Source organism: Scardinius erythrophthalmus, assembly GCF_964197995.2.
Source record: "Scardinius erythrophthalmus genome assembly, chromosome: 17".
Taxonomy (NCBI): Eukaryota; Metazoa; Chordata; class Actinopteri; order Cypriniformes; family Leuciscidae; genus Scardinius; species Scardinius erythrophthalmus.
This window is the reverse complement of record NC_138237.1, coordinates 16,178,360-16,195,983: the sequence shown is the minus strand read 5'-3', so window position 1 is coordinate 16,195,983 and position 17,624 is coordinate 16,178,360. Positions and strand designations below refer to the sequence as shown.

At 36.4% G+C, this 17,624-nt stretch overlaps 2 protein-coding genes across 2 annotated transcripts; both read right to left on the bottom strand.

Annotated features, from left to right (window-relative positions):
* Nucleotides 1-224: 224 nt before the first annotated feature.
* nkx6.1 (NK6 homeobox 1) lies at nucleotides 225-2,707 on the bottom strand (the record flags this gene model as incomplete). Its single annotated transcript, XM_081390542.1, has 3 exons — nucleotides 225-1,191; nucleotides 1,839-2,011; nucleotides 2,167-2,707. The coding sequence occupies 3 exons, from the start codon at nucleotides 2,705-2,707 to the stop codon at nucleotides 946-948; spliced, it is 960 nt and encodes a 319-aa protein (XP_081246668.1). The 3' UTR covers nucleotides 225-945.
* Nucleotides 2,708-5,195: 2,488 nt separating this feature from the next.
* rpl17 (ribosomal protein L17) lies at nucleotides 5,196-8,704 on the bottom strand. Its single transcript, XM_081390074.1, has 7 exons — nucleotides 8,584-8,704; nucleotides 8,038-8,087; nucleotides 7,917-7,957; nucleotides 6,430-6,564; nucleotides 5,806-5,904; nucleotides 5,455-5,646; nucleotides 5,196-5,273 (listed from the first exon to the last, which is right to left on the bottom strand). Exons 2-7 carry the CDS (start codon nucleotides 8,075-8,077, stop codon nucleotides 5,226-5,228), a joined length of 555 nt encoding a protein of 184 aa, XP_081246200.1. The 5' UTR covers nucleotides 8,078-8,087; nucleotides 8,584-8,704; the 3' UTR covers nucleotides 5,196-5,225.
* Between the last annotated feature and the right edge of the window lie 8,920 nt (nucleotides 8,705-17,624).

Genomic DNA, 17,624 nt, shown 5'->3' with positions numbered 1-17,624 from the left:
TAACAATACAAAATATTTATAGGACTATATATAAAATACATTTTAATAAGAGTTGCCACGTCAATAACTCACTAAAAGTGAGACAACTTCAGAAGCGAAGATTCAATAATTAATCAAGAATCGGCCAGCATATTTATTAATGCTTGAAAACTTCGTTGTAGTTTATTCACAAAATATTTATATTCGATTTGATAATAACAGAAAGAAAAATATCCCATATGTTTAACATTTTATTAAATAAAAGTGCAATACACAACCTGCAAGGCGCATTTTGCAGGATTCAAACACTGTTACAAACTTAAAATATCATAAATTAATCATGAAAAAAATTAAAGAAACATTCTAACATTGGGAGACGAACACTAGCATTATATTACAAATATATGGTTAGGTGTTTGTTTATATTTACACTTGTTATGGCCTTTTTTTGGCTGAGCCTCATGTCAGGCTGTCGCTTATGTCTTCAGTGGTCAACTCTGAAAATTATTCTATATTTCCATGGTTGATTATTTTTTAAGGACCAAAAGGGCTGAGGCAACTTATACCCATAGACAAAAAAAAAAAAAAAATCAAATAACTCAGGGTGATAAGCACCTATACAAATTAATGATATGAAAATGCCTAAACCAAAAATTAAACTGAGGCGAAGTGAACGAATTCTGCCATGTTTACTATTCAAAATATTTTACACATAAATATTCACAGTAATATAATTCCTATGCGATACAACTCACGCTGTTAATTTACAAAAATGTACCGTCGTCTTTACGTTGAAACGTGTCTATTGCAGACACCGATGCACGTTCAGCTCCACCAATAGTGCATATTCCTCTGATTTGCATCCTTCCTCTCAAACCAGAGCTCAAACTTGGTGAAAAACAGTAGCCTACAGTATTATTTTTGACACTTCTTGATGAATTTGACAACCCATCTCCCGCTTCCGCTTTACGAGCTCTCGTTTTCCGATGTGTGAATAATAAGAGCTGAGTTTGGTTTGTGTTTTTTCAGTAACTGCGTTATTTTTTCATCGTCCGAGTTTGGGTCTAAAGGTTTGTTGTAGTCGTCGTCGTCGTCTTCATTTTCCGAGGCCCCTTTCAGCCTTTCGGTCTCCGAATCTTGTTTTTTCTTCGCCGTGGCCATTTCAGCCGCGTGCCGTTTTCTCCATTTTGTTCTTCGGTTTTGAAACCACACCTTTACAATTAAAAAAAGAGATTTTAATCCACACAGAAATTATGATTTATCTTCAGCAAAAAAAATCAGCATACCAAATGGGAATTATAATAGCATGTCGTCCAAAAACATTTTTCAGTGTCAAACAAATTAAAGCATGAAAAGGCTTATATAAAATATATATTACTTGAACAGAGCTCTTTAATAGCCTATCTGTATCCTAACCTCCTAATTTCACTTCAAGTGAATATTCCAATCGGAAAATAAATAGGCTGAGATATTCGATCAAATAGCCTATATCAACGGGTATACAATTCGACCAGTTTTCTGAGGTATTAAATTAAATTGTTTTAATGCAATAATTGCAACAACAAAAAATTGCAGTGGTGCACATTGCAATCTTATACAAAATTCCATGACTGAATAACATTAATATAGCCTATATGAAAATATTTTTTATTTTTGCAACGTTGCATTAAAATGTAAGTAGCCTACCCTACATTAGAGAAATAAATTGATGTAGACCTATGTATAAAAGTTATAAACACATTTATTAGGCCGATCCCACGTTGAATTCTCTTTTTTAATAGCTATTGAATTAATGAATAAACAAGTCAGTCAAGGTGTTCCCCTCTCATGCATAAACTAAACTATTAGGACTGTCTTACCTTGACTTGGCTTTCTGTCATTCCTAAAGAGTAGGCCAACCGCGCTCTCTCGGGTCCTGCTAAATATTTCGTTTGCTCGAATGTTTTTTCCAGAGCAAAAATCTGCTGCCCGGAAAACGTCGGTCGAGTGTGTTTCCTTTTTCCATCTTTGTCCAGCAGCACTGAGTTTTGATCTGTAGGAGGGCAAAATCAAATAAAAATCAGCTATTATACCCTAAGATTAGCTATGTTTGTGCTTATTGTTATCAAGTAATATTTTGGATGAGTAGCCGAATCAACCGCTAACAGCTTTTCAAGAAAGTTAATCGCGAATGAATCGCGCACTTACGTGGTGAACATGCAAATCTGGCGTCTCTCCAGTGAGGGCTCTGCATGACTCCAGGCCAGAATATCGGGGTTCTGCCTGGCAGGTCTGTCAGTGGTTTCGGATAGCGAGCCACCGCCACGGCACTGGGGCTGAAATACAGCCCTGGAGGCGGCGGGGGACTCAGGCTGCTGAAACGGGGCAGTCCGGACAAGATCCCAGCGGGAGAAGATGCCGCCGCTGCCGCTGCCATTCCGGTGACCATCGACGGGCGACTGAGGATGTCGTTTATTCCGTGAGGGGTGGCGACCGCGGACTGATGGTGTGATCCGAGAGCTGAAAGTCCACTGGATGTTTTGATCCCCGGGGACGACACGGGGATACCACCTGGATTCGGAGAGGTAGCTGTCGGTGAAGTGGAGGATGCTGGTCCAGTGGAAGATAACGGGTAGGCTGGGTAAAGGGGTGTCTTCATTTCGGTCATACTGTGTAAAGCAGCCAAAGGTGGGGTATTGAGTAGGAAAGCGCTCTGGCGAGACCCGTCCATTTGCCCCACCGCTAACATAACCAAGAAACTACAACTTTAACTAAATATTGCGCAAGAAGCAAGACGGTGGAGACCGGAGAAAAACGTGAACACAAACGCAGAACAGCCTACCGAAAAGAAAAACAAAACCCGGCTAGGCTACCTCACAATCTCAAGCCTTCAGACAAAAAGTAATTTCTCTAAAAAAATCCCAATCAGATGTACTGAAGCTTCAAACCCATCTCCTCTGGCAAAATCCATTCCCTTCTTTCAGAGCTTGCAAATATGGCATAGCCTACAACAGAGAGCCGTCCTTTAAAAGATAGAGTGTTTTGAAATCTATAAATAAAAAGAGAGTCTTTCTGGGTAGTTCACATGAAGATCTGGAAGATAATAAAACATTTTCATCAACCTGCTGTCTTTTGCTGCAAAAAGTCAAAACTTTGAGAGCGTGCCTGGGAAAGTAGAGGGGCTCGGTGGGACGTGATTGGCTGAGCCCGGCGGTGACGCGCTCCGTGTCAGCTGAGTTCCTCTGTCTGAACTGAATTTAGGAGTATGTCCTCATTGGTTCTCATTTGCACATTAAAAGAGCTGCCATCCGACCCACTATTAAATACAAAAAGGGGACAAAATCAATGTAGTCAATTTGAGATCTATTTCTTAAATAAAGGGACATCTGCATGCGTGCCGGTCATGTGAGGCGGTGGGATATCTTATGAGCTTAAAAGTCTCTGTGGACATGCAGCGCTTAAACACTCCGATAAATCACAACGCAATCACAGAAGGATGAAGCTTGAATAAACACTATCATTTTTACTAAGATACACCGGTGTTTTGCCAGATGAGAAGTTTATATATGTATCATATTTTTACTCTTTTAATTCATTTTATAACTGTATAATTTCTCTTTTATTTTATTTTATAACTGTTTTCATTTTCCTTGCATTTTTTTGTGTGATGATTTTAATTCCTTTCTGTGTAAAGCACTTTGAATTCCCATAGTGTATGAAAAGTGCTATATAAACTTGCCTACTACAACTTTGAGCTCCACCCGGTACAGGCTACATGTATTTCCCACCTTCTCATCAAAACCTTCCGCCACTTTTTTTTTCTTCAAATTGCTATTGGATTTGTTATTATTGGCAAATATTACTGTATTATTTGGTTTCTTCTGAATAAACTAGCGCCAACTGAATACATGTGAAATATTAGAAACTCACAGCCGCAGTCTTAAAGGTTCTGTAGATCTCTGTGCATTTAAGCCACATGCTGTATTAATCTAATAAACAAAATATCAGTAATCCATTAAAGATAAAGAGGCTGACTTGTTACAGAATATTATTTAAATAGCCTAAGTTATGCAAAACAACCAAAGGGAAACAATTGTTTTGTGTCATGATGTATCCTTTTCTCTGCTATCTTACTCCATCTAAGGTTTATAACCTAATGTAAACTGCACTGTTGCAGCATCTAGTGGTCAAAGAGTGGAATAGCATATACTAGGATGTGGCCACTAATGCAACCCTCCTGTTGCACTAAAAAATGACCTGATTCACGATTACTGTCGTATATTTGCATGTTGCATAAAATCTATCTACACAAATGAGATTCATAGATTTACTATGTTACAAATAAAACTGAGTTACAAATATTTATATACTAACGCATATTAGTACTATATAATTCTATTAAATTGTGCTTTTTGAGGAATAATAAACTCAGAAATAGCAAAAATCCTATAAAATTAAGTCCAGAAAAAAATAATCCTTTGTATTACCTCCATATACAGCCTGCATGACCTAAACGGAGTCCCTCCTCAAGAGAAAGCTCCTGTCACCTTTATTTTGTTCACATGGACAGATTTGCGGTGCTACAGCGCCCTCTAATGTTGAACCTAGCGTTATGTCCTCTGGTATTAAAGCGCACGGAGGTCGTGCCAAAAACACAAAACGGTTTATAAATGAGGCAAGACTCATTTTAATTAACTTTAAATACTTAGTCAATATGTTTTGTTACATAAAATATATCTTATTCTGGTTGTATACTTCGCTGACTGCATAATGTGTCAACATCTTATTAGACAAGTATTTAAATGACTGCATTTAAATGTAACTATTTAAGGATGTTAACTATCTAGTTAAACCCGATCAAGGTTCATATCAAACTCTGGTTCTTAACCAACAACCAAGCCAATCACTACAAGACATCTTTTTGGCAAAGGACACTCAAAGATCTTGATTCACAAGATAAAAGTACACACATCAACACACACTGTGAAGAATGATTTAAATTGAATGAAGTCTCTGTTTAATGCACTGTTTATTACACAATATTTGACTAAATTCTAGTGTTCTGCCTGTCAAATAACCCAACTTTTGCTTAGTACTGACATTTCTGTTTGGCACTAGTGGACCACTTGAACAGTTTGACACTGCTTAGACAATTTTTTCCCTTTTAAATGACATGAGCATCATGCCTTAAAGTAAAATAAAAAACTGAATATACAAGAAAAGGAGCAGAGTCAATGTGTAGTACGAACGTTGGACTTTATTTACATTTACTCCCGAGCCATAAGCTTCTGCTTCTTCAGTTTCTTCTGAGAAATCTGCAAAGAGAAATCAAATATTAGTTAATGTGCATTCAACAAGAAACTCCACACAACTCCATTTAACGCACAATGGCTGCTCAGAAAAGTACATTCTTTTCATCATTAATCCAAAGGTGTCCTAAGTGGTCATCATTACAGCCAAGTGAACTACTCTACTTCAGAAGAACATTAATCTTACCTTTTTCTTCTGAGACACCTCCTCCTCTGGTTTGGGAACGATCTGCTCCTTCTCAGTGAGGATCATTTCGATGTGGCATGGGGAGCTCATGTAGGGGTTGATGCGTCCATGGGCACGGTAAGTACGCCTACGCATCTTTGGGGCCTTGTTCACCTGGATGTGCTCAATCACCAGAGAGTCCACATCCAAACCCTACAAGATCACAATGTGGGATGAAATAAAGCCAACACCCTAATAGCGGTAAAGCTGCATTCATGCAAGCCAAATTACAGTCACAAACTGAAGCCAAAATGCTGCCCAATTCTAAGTTGAATTGAAAATGCATTAGTCTAATTGTTGATGAGGTCCTACCTTGAGCTCAGCGTTGCTTTCTGCATTCTTCAGCATGTGGAGCAGGAACTCTGCGCTTTTCTTGGGCCAACGTCCCTGAGTCCAGTTATGCTGCTTGGCCTAAAAAATAGAAGACGACAACACCTGTAAGCTTAAACGTCATCTTAAACTGAAACACACTGAGCTATAATACTGTTCTAAAGTTTGGGGTCAGTAAGATTTTCAAAGAAATTAACACTTATTCAGCAAGGATGTATTCAATTTGAGAAAGTGAACAGTGACCATACTAAGTGACAGTAAAGAGCTTATAATAAAAATATATAAATTTCCACAAATTTAGCATCACATCCATTTTTTTTAACATATGTATCAAAATCAAAATAATAGAAAGTTATTTTTAAGTTGTAATATTTCACAATATTACCAATTTGACTAAAATGCAACCTGCATCAAATAAATGCAGCCTGAAGCATAAGACTTTAAACACTTTTACAGAACCCAAACTTTTGAACATTATTGTACATGTTGCTCAGAATAAGTTGAATTTTCATAGTGAACTCCAAAGGTGTCCTAAGATGGTCATCACTGCAACATGGATGGAATAGTTTTGAAAGGCAGCTTTAAATGAATGGGACAAAACCTCACCTGAGCACAACGGCCAACACCACCATTGTAACGCCGGAAAGGAACGCACTGGTGCTTCACCATCACATCCTTCAGGTACTTGTTAGCCTTGCGTATGTGCATGCCTTTGATGGCCTGGGCGGTCTCACGGGTGTTCTGAGGGGGGAAACAGCAAGACATCGATTAATAAAAGTCCACTTCAAGTAAATCAGCACTTTAACAAACTACAAATGTGGCTACTCAGAATATATTTGATTCATTTCATGATTAATAAAAAGGTGTCCTAAGTAGTCATCATCGCAGCCACAGTGCATTTGTTATTCTATTCAGGCATGGAGTGCAACTGATAAGTGCTGACAGGTAAGAATCCCATTCATTTTTGTGTACAAGTGCCAAGATTTAATGATAGGTCATTCTAACCTTACGTTTAAATGAAGAAATACACAATGATCATAAAGTAGCTTTTTGCATTAATAGAATGCACCGATATCACAAAGGAAACAGAAATAAATCACTGGTTGCATCTGAAATCGCTCATTTCACAGCTATATAGTAGGTGAAAAATAGCATGTGACAATAGTACATCCAAATTCACAGTAAGCCTGTGTCCTAAATCATACTCTTGAGTAGGTATTATTTTTAATAAGTAATTACTTCACCACTAAAAAAGTATGTTCTATATAGTATGAATGTAATCCCGACATACTGTATTCACCATGCTGTCATTATCATGCAAGCTACCAGCGTCAGTTGTCACTTCACTGCCATTCATAAATCCTCTCCTGTGGCCTCATGGGATAGTAAACTGTCCTTCATATGCACACTTCAGGATCTTGGCAAAAGGAGGTCATCCGGGTACTTTCCACCTACTTTTTTAGAAGTACAGGGTGGGCCATTTATATGGATAAACCGTAATAACATGGGAATGGTTGGTGATATTAAAGTCCTGTTTGTGGCACATTAGTATATGTGAGGGGGCAAACTCCTCAAGATGGGTGGTGACCATGACATATACTAATGTGCCACAAACAGGACTTTAATATCACCAACCATTCCCATGTTATTACGGTGTATCCATATAAATGGCCCACCCTGTACTATGAATTTGGACATACTTTTCACCTAATATATAGTAGGTTAGTATGCGATTTCAGATGCAGCCTACAAGTAGGCAAAAATAACCCAGATGCAGCCATTGCCTCTATTAAACTTTTTTGATTTTGCAATTAACTTAAAATATATTTTTTTATAAATGCCAATTAACCAACATTTGTACCCACATAATTATTTGAACTCAAAGCAACAAAAAAATTCTCTACACAACAATACAAAGTTTTTAATGTGATTAATTTAGTTACAAGCAAAAATTTGGGAGGGGAAAAATGCTCCTATTAATGTCATCACTGTGGTAATTATCAATATGACCTGTGAGCAGTACTTTAAGTGTCCACACAGACTTTATCAGCTCCAGAAGCATCAATGAATGACAGTGTCTCTTGAAGTCTTACCTTGAAGTGAACACGAAGGTTTGAGCCCCTCGACTTGCATGCTGTAGAATACAAAAGCAATGAACTTACTCCATGTTCAATATTGCACAGCCATTAGGCTACAAAGTAGCTACCAACTCACATTTAGTCGGGTTCTCTGGGTCGAGAGAGTAGCGGACCATTTTCAGAGATCTACGGAGAGAACAAATCACACCAGACGGTTAGAACAGGCGGAAACCAGAAACCAAACTCGACAAACAAAAAAACAACCGTTAATGACAGTCCACACAAATAAAACAGACGGATACTAGCACTAATAGTGTGGCCACCGCATGATATACACATCGATTCATATACAAAAATTGCTATGTCTGGCTACAATTATTATGTAATGAGTTTACAATCCAATCATATTTTCCATTCGTAAGCTCTAAAGCACATGTAGCCACATTCATGTAAAGACAGAGTCCCTGTCCGAGACTAGAAAATGGCAGAACACGGGCGATCATCTTTCACATAACAAAACATTATGATTTTATCTTCGGCGACAAGTCATATTCTCTGAGAATGATAAATACAACATAAGTAAAAACGTCGATGTGATATTTGAACGCAAAAGTCTTTGATGGTGTTGATATAAAGGGATTATTTTGAACATCGCTGCAGTGGGATTCGTATGGGCACTTACGTTCTCAGGCCGCAGAAGGGAAGAGGAAGTGAAAGGCATTCTGGGAGAACAAATCCGTTTTCGTTTCTTCGTGGAACGTCATCTGTAGCAACGAGCGCTTTGATAAAGCGGTAGCGCCGCACAGTGGCTTACATTAAAAAACAATAATAAATAATTTTTCACCAAAAAAAGTATACCAAAATAATAATATTTTTACATTTTTGTTAATTAATAAAAAATGATTACCAATTATAAATAATTTTTACTGATCAAAAATCAAAACAAACAATACAATTAGCCTAGGCTACGATACAAAATTTTAACTGCTAGGGGGAGGTATGAGCAATATTCGGCCTATAAGAGTGCACATGTTTTTTTGAGGGCAATATTGACTCACTTCACTTTTAAATACTATAAAACATACCCTTCTGCTAGAACATCCTGCTTGCAAAAAGCTACAGCTTTCATCTCTTTTTAAAACTTGAATAAAGTTTAGCAGGTAGTGGAGGAGTTTAAAAGATACTTCTTTGACCTTGTTTGTTAAGAGATAGCAATTGGACAAAAGTCCATTTTTTTCCCAGTCAACATCACTCCAAAATCCAATTAAATATGGTTGTGAAACAGTGTCTTTTTGGAAAAGTGCTCTTATTGATCTGTTATAATTATTACAATGAAAGGAGAAACCTATTTGTCCTACAAGGGAGTGTTTTTGTGAGAGGGGAGGGAGTTGCAGGTAATCTAATCTGTTTTGTTCAAACTAAATATTCCAGAAGAAATGGTGCCAAACATAGTTGCAAATTCACTTGCTGGGATGGGAATATTATATTTTGCCAAATATTTGCCAGAAATTGACAAAAATTCTCTTAAAAGCCGTTGATTAAACTTAAACCTTTTAAAAAGTTTAGGATTAAAATTGAATGAACTTCCACGATCAGTTCATTGAAGGCAAATGGGAAGATTGTGTGACGAAACGCACAAACAGGACATAATAAAACGGACAACAATAGAGTTAATTAAATAATAAAAGATGTAGGCCTGGTTCACTAACCCACATCATAAAAGAACTATTGAAATGTTTACCCTTCTTTCCCTGCTAGATGGCAGCACAGGACTAAATTCCGAATGGTAAACAACTTGTGGGCCGGAGTTTGTGCTGAAGCTCAGAACTTAACACTAATTTTTTCAGTCAGACCTGTCCAAAACATAGGTAGCCTAAGATGTTTTTTTGATGTAGTAGTGTGAAATGCGTTGAAAAGGTGTAGGTAGCACATAAAATAATATCTCGTCAAAATGCGCTGCATTGTTCATGAGGTGTGATAGGATAAGGCTTAACAAGGCTTCAAACCCTGCAATCTAGTGTACATCCTAATATAGCATATTGTCAGAACACCTGTTTATGTTTTATATATTGAAGACTTCAACATGACACTTTGTTTCCAATTGTATTTTCCAGTAGTAAACTACTACTTTATATAAAAATAAATACACTACAAATATAACATGACAGTATATTGTTAACATTTTAGAGTATTTTATCAGAGCATTCCAGCATTAGATCATGTATTCTGTTCATAATAGGCCTCTATTTGAGAAATAAATAATAATCAAGACAGCTTTAACGGTACAAATAAGTACAAAAATGTGCTAAGAGGTAATTGTTCATTTATCTCATGATGAAACTGCCCATTGTCATAAGTTGGCTTCTCTTTTGGAAAATGAGACTATATGCGGCAGCCACTGCATCAGTCAAAGCGTTTATTTGGCACAAAGCACTGGGCGAGAATTCAGCAAACCTTTATGAAACGTGTAGCCACAGTCAAAAACTCAATATTACAGCCATATTTCCTGTCAAGAGGAATAATGCCATCACTTTTCCCTCTGTGTGTGAAATGAATACTGCACTCAAGTGTACTGCTTCATCAGTCAGACAACTGTCTCCACTCCTTAATGCAGTGCGTTTGTTCTCAGGGTGAGAGATGGTGGGTTTCAGTGGCGCATGGCCTTCACATTGGAGAATTTCATGTTGTTCCCATTAAGATGCTTGTGTTTTTGCTGACCCTTACTATACGTTACCTGCACAGAGGTAACGTATAGGCCTACCCAAACTCTCACTCCGCAGTATCGAACCGATTCTCTTGTATCCTGCTCGGCATTCTGCTGAAGCTCACATGCAGGTTAAATTACGACGCCCCTTGAGAACAACTCCAGAGCGCTTCAGGATGATGTTAATGCTGCGACTGGTCAACTTGTACCCAGCATTACATTACAGCAGATTTGTTAGCCTTGCACAGTCTTGTTCAGTGCGACAACAATATATTGATCCATTAAACCTGCCCTGTTATCAAGCCTTTCATATGCTGAGCTCATAAAATCTCTTATTTTTCTCTACTATAAATATAGTATTTCATTATATTGGACATCTGAATGATGGTGACGTTGCATTCCTTTCTGCTTGCTCATATCCTCAATGTACCTTACTTGCCCAAGCATTTTTCTTGCATGCTCCTGTTCTTAAATAGGAAACCTCAATATATTTCCAGAGAAATCTTCTATAATCGAATATGTGTCTTTATCAGGTAGGAGTTTCTAAGAATTGCACAATCCATTCTAATCACATCTGAAATATCTTGAGCATTTTTTCCATTCCATTGATAGCTCTTTATTTTGCTGATTCAATTTAGGCCCAATCTGAAACAGGTTCTAAGTTACTTTCCATAGAGGTAGTGCATCCGAGGATTGGACTTGTCATTGGGCTTTTTCCATGGGCGGTGAACTTATGCCACCTGTCAAAACTATAACATGGAGAAAAAAAAGACAAAAATCACAAAATAAACACAATCACATGTGTCATTTTTGTGACAATTTAAGTGCAATTGCCCAGGATTCGAACTTATAATTTAGCCTATAATCATAAAAAGAAAAATTGTAAAAATAAAATAAACAAATAAAAATGACATATTTGTCACAAAACTGACATATTTGTGTGCAGACAAGAGTGTTTTATTTAGTGATTTAGATGGACAGTTCTATACGGTGTTGTTGTTGTCAGTGTTGGGGAAAGTTACTTTTAAAAGTAATGTGTAAAAAAGTAAATTATTGCGCTACTTAGTTACTTTACAGTTACAGTTAGTTACGCTAAACAGTTATATTTTTGGCAAATGTAAAGGCCCCTTCACCCCAAAAAACGAAATTAATAAACCTCAGGCTAAAGAAAATGCAAATTCACGCCTGTACAGTAGAGGGCGCAGCTCAAACTTTTCAGCTGTGCTGCCATTCTGGATTGCAGAGGAAGAAAATTCACCACTTTTACTTCAGCAATAAAAAAATTAAACACTGTTACAACCTAAAGTAATTTTTGCTTATTAGTTTGGTTGAACTGGATTATCAAATGTCAGCAACAAAGTCATTGGTTAATAAAGTGAGATTAAATGTATGAAGTATGTCTTATAGCATTTAATTTTTGCAGATTTGCGTACTATTCTGAGTTTGCATCTCACTGCTTTTAATCATTTTGAGAAATACTTAATCTGTTTCTGTGAGATTAGTAAATACATGCTCACATTTTGTCTAGAACTAAAATAACCATGATGTTTACACTTCACACCAGATTTCTCTCAAAATGGCGACAGGAGATGTGACAGTCAGTAAATGGGCAAACAAAGTTACCTGCATGACTTATTTGAAAAAGTAACTCAGATATTTAGTTGTACATTTAAAAGTAATGCATTACTTTACTAGTTACTTGGAAAAAAAAAATCCATTTACGTAATTCGCGTTACTTATTAATGCATTACCCCGAAACACTGTGGTTTTCAAAAAATATATATTTGTTGAACATTTTCCAACTTTAGCAGAAAGCACAACAACATTTTCAACCACAATTGCAAAAAAATAAAAATGAAATAAATGTCGGCAGAAGTAAAAATGAGCACATTTATCCAAGGCCACCTTAAGAGTACAATAAAGGTACTCAAAGTAAACAAATCAATGTAAATATAAGATAATCAAGTAAAAATAATGAAATGAAAACACTAAATATGTAAATGCAGCACATTACAATTTCAAACCTATGTGTACTCAGTTGAGTTGAGGCACGTGAATGAGAAAACCCTTCCGCAGAATAGTTGACAATTCAGTCCTTAGATTATTGATATAGTGCTTCCAGCAAAGTACACAACTGCCTACTTGAGTGAAAGTACAGATACTACTGGTCAAACATTACTCTCGTCTCATTACAAATAAAAGTTGTAAAGGCCGATTTTTACTTAAGTAAAAGTACAGAAGTACTCGTTTTTAAAAGTCTGATGAATCTATGCCTGCCTACCTACCCTCATATCAATATCAAATTTATAGGATAGTGGGATTGAATGTGAGATTGAATAAGTGCACTCAATAACGTCCACAATGGTTTCAGACACCCAAATGGCTATTCCCTCAAATAGTGTCCCATTTAAAGTTTTTTGGCTTTTAGTATGAATATGCCAGCCTTACTGTTATCTATAAGCTAGTGTGCTCCAAAACAATGACAAAATTCGCATTTAGAAGACCAAACCCAACGCTGAAAATGAAAATCAGGTTGACGTCAGAATATAACATCAGTCGTGTTCTGAAGTCAACCCGACTTTCATTTCTAACCAAAATGCAACCCCTGCAACCAAAATCATCCCCTGACTGACGTTACTACTTTTTACTCAAGGACTTTGACAGAAATGTAGGCCTAGTGGAGTAAAAAGTACGATTTTGTCTTTCAAATGAAGTTAAAGTAAACATTTTCCAGAAAAAAATAATACTCAAGTAAAGTGTACTTAAGTACAGTACCCAGGTAAATGTACTTTGTTACTGTCCACCTCTGGCCTATAAAACTGGTCTGGCTGACCATTAACAACAATGTTGTTGTTAACTAAAACTGTTAAAATCATTATGTTAATTGAAATAAAGTGAAAAAACGAAAATTAAAAATGCTGCCTTGGCAACAAACTGAGATAAAAGTTGAAGTGCTAAAAATGCTAAAACTAAAAGTGAAATAAAAATAAATTAAAGACAAATAACTGCATCTTTTATTTAAAGATGCAGTAACTAAATAACTACATCAAAAAAAAAAACACTAATAAACACACTCAAACTTAAATTAAATATAAAAATAAAAGCTTAAAATTACTTTTAATTATTAATAAATACTATAAACAATACTAAAATGACACTGGTTCTATGTGAAAAATTTAAATGTTTTTGTAATAGAATAATATAAGTTAATAGTATATGAAGATTATAATATTTATTTTATATTATAAATAAATCATATTTATATTATAAAATAAAAAACATTTGCAGCAAGATGCAATTCAGCCTCGTTTAATGTTTTATGCAAGTTTATGCTTCAATAAATCACTGAATTCTTCTTCAACCATCAAAGGGTAGAATTATTGAAAAGATATATTTTTTGCAGCAAGTGGCAATTTAGCCTTGTTTAATGTTTCATGCAAGTTAGTTACATTGGGCAACATGTTGTGATGTGATAGGCCAGCTTAGGTCCCCAATTTTTTTTTCCCAGTATGAAGAACCGAGAACCATGCCTCTTCTCCTGTGAGTGGGATATAGAGCTCGGATTAATGAGAGGCCTGAGGGAGGACGGTCATGCAAGCGGCGCTAGAGAGAGCGTGCAGTGGGTTATGAATTACGCTCCCGTGTAAATGTACAAGCCTCTAAGTGCCTGAGTGACCGTCGGTGCAATGAATTGTGATGAACTGATCCTTGCAGCAGCGTGAGTCGCGAGGTGTGCTCTTCCTCACGGCATCTCTCCTCCTCTCCCTCCTCCTCACTGCAGATAACTAGAGAGTGATCAAGAGGAGGGGTGAGACTTTTGGAAAAGGAGAGACTGCAGTACTGCAGAAGCTGGGCGTTGGCTGTGAATCTGAGGAGAGTAATGCAAGATTGTGAACAAATGAGGTCCTGTGGAACAACTGAATGTAAAAGAGGAGATGAAACAAGAACACTCTCAGAAAAAAAGGTACAAAAGCTGTCACTGGGACAGCATCCTTCAAAAGGGTTCTAAATATGTACCATTTAGGTACTAATATGTACCGTTTGGTACCAATATGTACCTTTGAGGGACTAAAATGCACTTTTTAGGTACAAAGGTGTACCTTTTGAAAAGGTGCCGCCACAGCGACAGCTTTTGTATCTTTTTTTCTGAGAGTGAAGGATTTAATGTGAGAGGGAAAGAGAGATAGAAAGAGCTAAGGAGGGGTTGTATTAACACTTCAAGACTGCTGTGAAAAGACTGAAACTGACAGTTAATGAACATTTAATTGCTTATTGATGATTTTCAGTGACTTCTTTCACTATCAGTTGCTATCAGTTAACATACTGTGGGACAAGATGCATGTAATAGCCTAAATAAAATGAAATAAAGCTATAGCAAACTGATCACATTTATACAAAAATTTACTTCAGCATGGAAATGGAAAGCATGGAAAGATCGCAAAAAAAAAGCTTGTATAAAACTCCAAGCTGTAATGAAATGAACCTTACAATGGGAAACAATGCCTCAGATGCACACTATAATGTCATAAATAGTTGTTTATTATTGGAAATTGCATAATTAAAAAAAGATTAAACATGCTATTTAACAATAATTCATTACAAAAATTAATATGAATAAATAAATCATAAATACTACCTTTATAATAGCTTATATTTAATAATAGCTTGTATAAAACTCAAAACTGTGATGAAACACTCCTTACAGATGATGGTCTCAGGGGAACACTATGTCAGAATTCTTTTTTATTATTGCAAATTGCATAAATAACAATTAGCATGGCATTGAAGAATAAATTACAAGTATTAAAATAAAAAAATAAACAACCAAACAAATAAATAAATACTCAATCAGAAATAATCTTTTATACAACTTTGACAAAATTGATTTATTATTGAAAATTGTGTAAATAAACAACAGTTAGCATGGCATTAGAGGAAAATATTGTATAATTTAGTCAAATTTGTAATATTTAAAAAAAAAGTTTTTATTTATTTATTATTATTACGTGTTCAACTCTGCAATAGTGTTTCTAAACTGTATGCAGCATGAAGTTTTCTGCAACACTTTTTTTTTGGTGGATTTTTTTGGAGGTGTTTGGTGAGAGAAAAAGGAATCTTTGCGTATCTCGATTACTAATAGCAGCATTCAGAGTTTTAAATATTTAATGAGAAGAATCTGCAGAGACCAGAGTAGAGTCCTGCATTCACACTGCAGGAAATGCTTGGGGACATTCGGAAAGAGCTTTTCATCAAGGACTTGGGCCGATCTCGTGAGGTTTAGCCAAATGCGCCATGACCAACAGAACACGCACAGTCCTTCACTACAACACCCAGAGTGAAACACATTCAGAGGAGGAGCACAAAGCTCAGATCTGTCCTGAGAGAGAGAGAAGTGCTCCCTGTGATCCTCCCGTGTCTTTGATCTCGAAGCAGTGCAGAGTGAATAAACTACGTGGGATGAAAGAGAGAAACTCCTCCTTAGAATGAAGCTCCTATTTATATCGTTATGTTTCAGAACTCTAGCGCATTTCTTTAGTGATGCAATATGAGGCTAGTCAAAGTCAGAATGTCGAGTCCAAAATCGAATGAAATCTAATGTAAACCTGGGAAGTAATGGAAAGTTTTAAGATTATTAACAATAAGTTAATAAGTTGTCAGGTTGTTCTTAGTTTGGTGACAGGAAGGATCCTAACAGTAATGTGTTTGTGTTGTGTTTAAATGCTTTGGGGTTGTTCTCTGTGCTCTCATGTCTGTTTTGTGTGTTCGAGGCGTGGTGTCTCTGGATCCTGACACTTCGGCCTAGTCTTGGTTCAGTTTCGGTGTCAGGGTTCTGACATCTGGGCGCTTCTGTCCTTTAGTTTATAGCATTGGTCCCGTCCTCTGGTTACCTGTTTATTGGTTCATTTGCCCCACCCACTCTCTCTCTTGTTACCCCTCTGATTTCCTTCCCTATTTATTCTCCTTTTGTTCTCGGTCCTGTGAGAAATGATCATCTATGTTTCTCGTGTGGAAGCCTTGCCCATTTGTTGTGCCTTGCTTGAGGTTTAAGTTTTGTCTGTTTATTTTTTTGATAAAATAAAGCCCTTTTAAAGTCCTCATAGTTCTTAACCCACACCTGACATAAGTAAATTAGTGACATTGACATTGTAACTTCTTTGTACAGACAGTCAGATGTTCGTCTATTGAAACTCATGATGGTCTTCGCATCATTCTCAAATCATGCTGGATGACATCATCACGTTTTACACAAACCTGCTTGAGTGCCGCTGTCATTAAAAACAAATTTTGAAATTCATATACATATTTTCACTTAAATTTTTGCCTTTCATAACAAGTTTTTGTCATGATTTTAGAATAAGTTGGAATCGAAAACTTAAATTATTCAAATTATAACCTAAACATAGTCTAACCCCTGGTTTCACAGACAGGGCTTAAGACTAGTCCTAGACTAAAATGTAAGTCTGAGCTGTTTCCACTGAAATAAACTTGCACTGACTGATCTTAAAAATATATCAGTGCCTTTTTAGTTTTAAGATGCACATCGGTAATGTTTTTTTTCTAAGCATGTTTATAAAAATTACTTAAATGTCCTAATTGATCTATGGTCTAATCCTGGCTTAGTCTAAGCCCTGTCTGTGAAACCGGGCCTAAATGTCTCAGACATGGTTTTGTGGTATTTAAAATTACTTTTACATTTCGTTTGGTTAAAGTTCTAGGGACATTCTGGTGTTGTATTATTATTTATTGATGATATTATTATTGATAATAATAACATCATCATTATTATTACTGATTTTTAAATAAATACACACACACACACACACACACACACACACACACACACACACACACTCTCTCTCTCTAAAAAAAGGCTCTACCTCTATACTGAGTACAAAAGCAAGGAGATCGAATGACACAAGGATTGCTTAATAATTAGTTAGTCAGTACCTTTTTCTTATCCTCTCTTTTATTTTTTCTGCCTCTCCCTCCCATTTCCTCTCAGTTTCTCACGTTTTCAC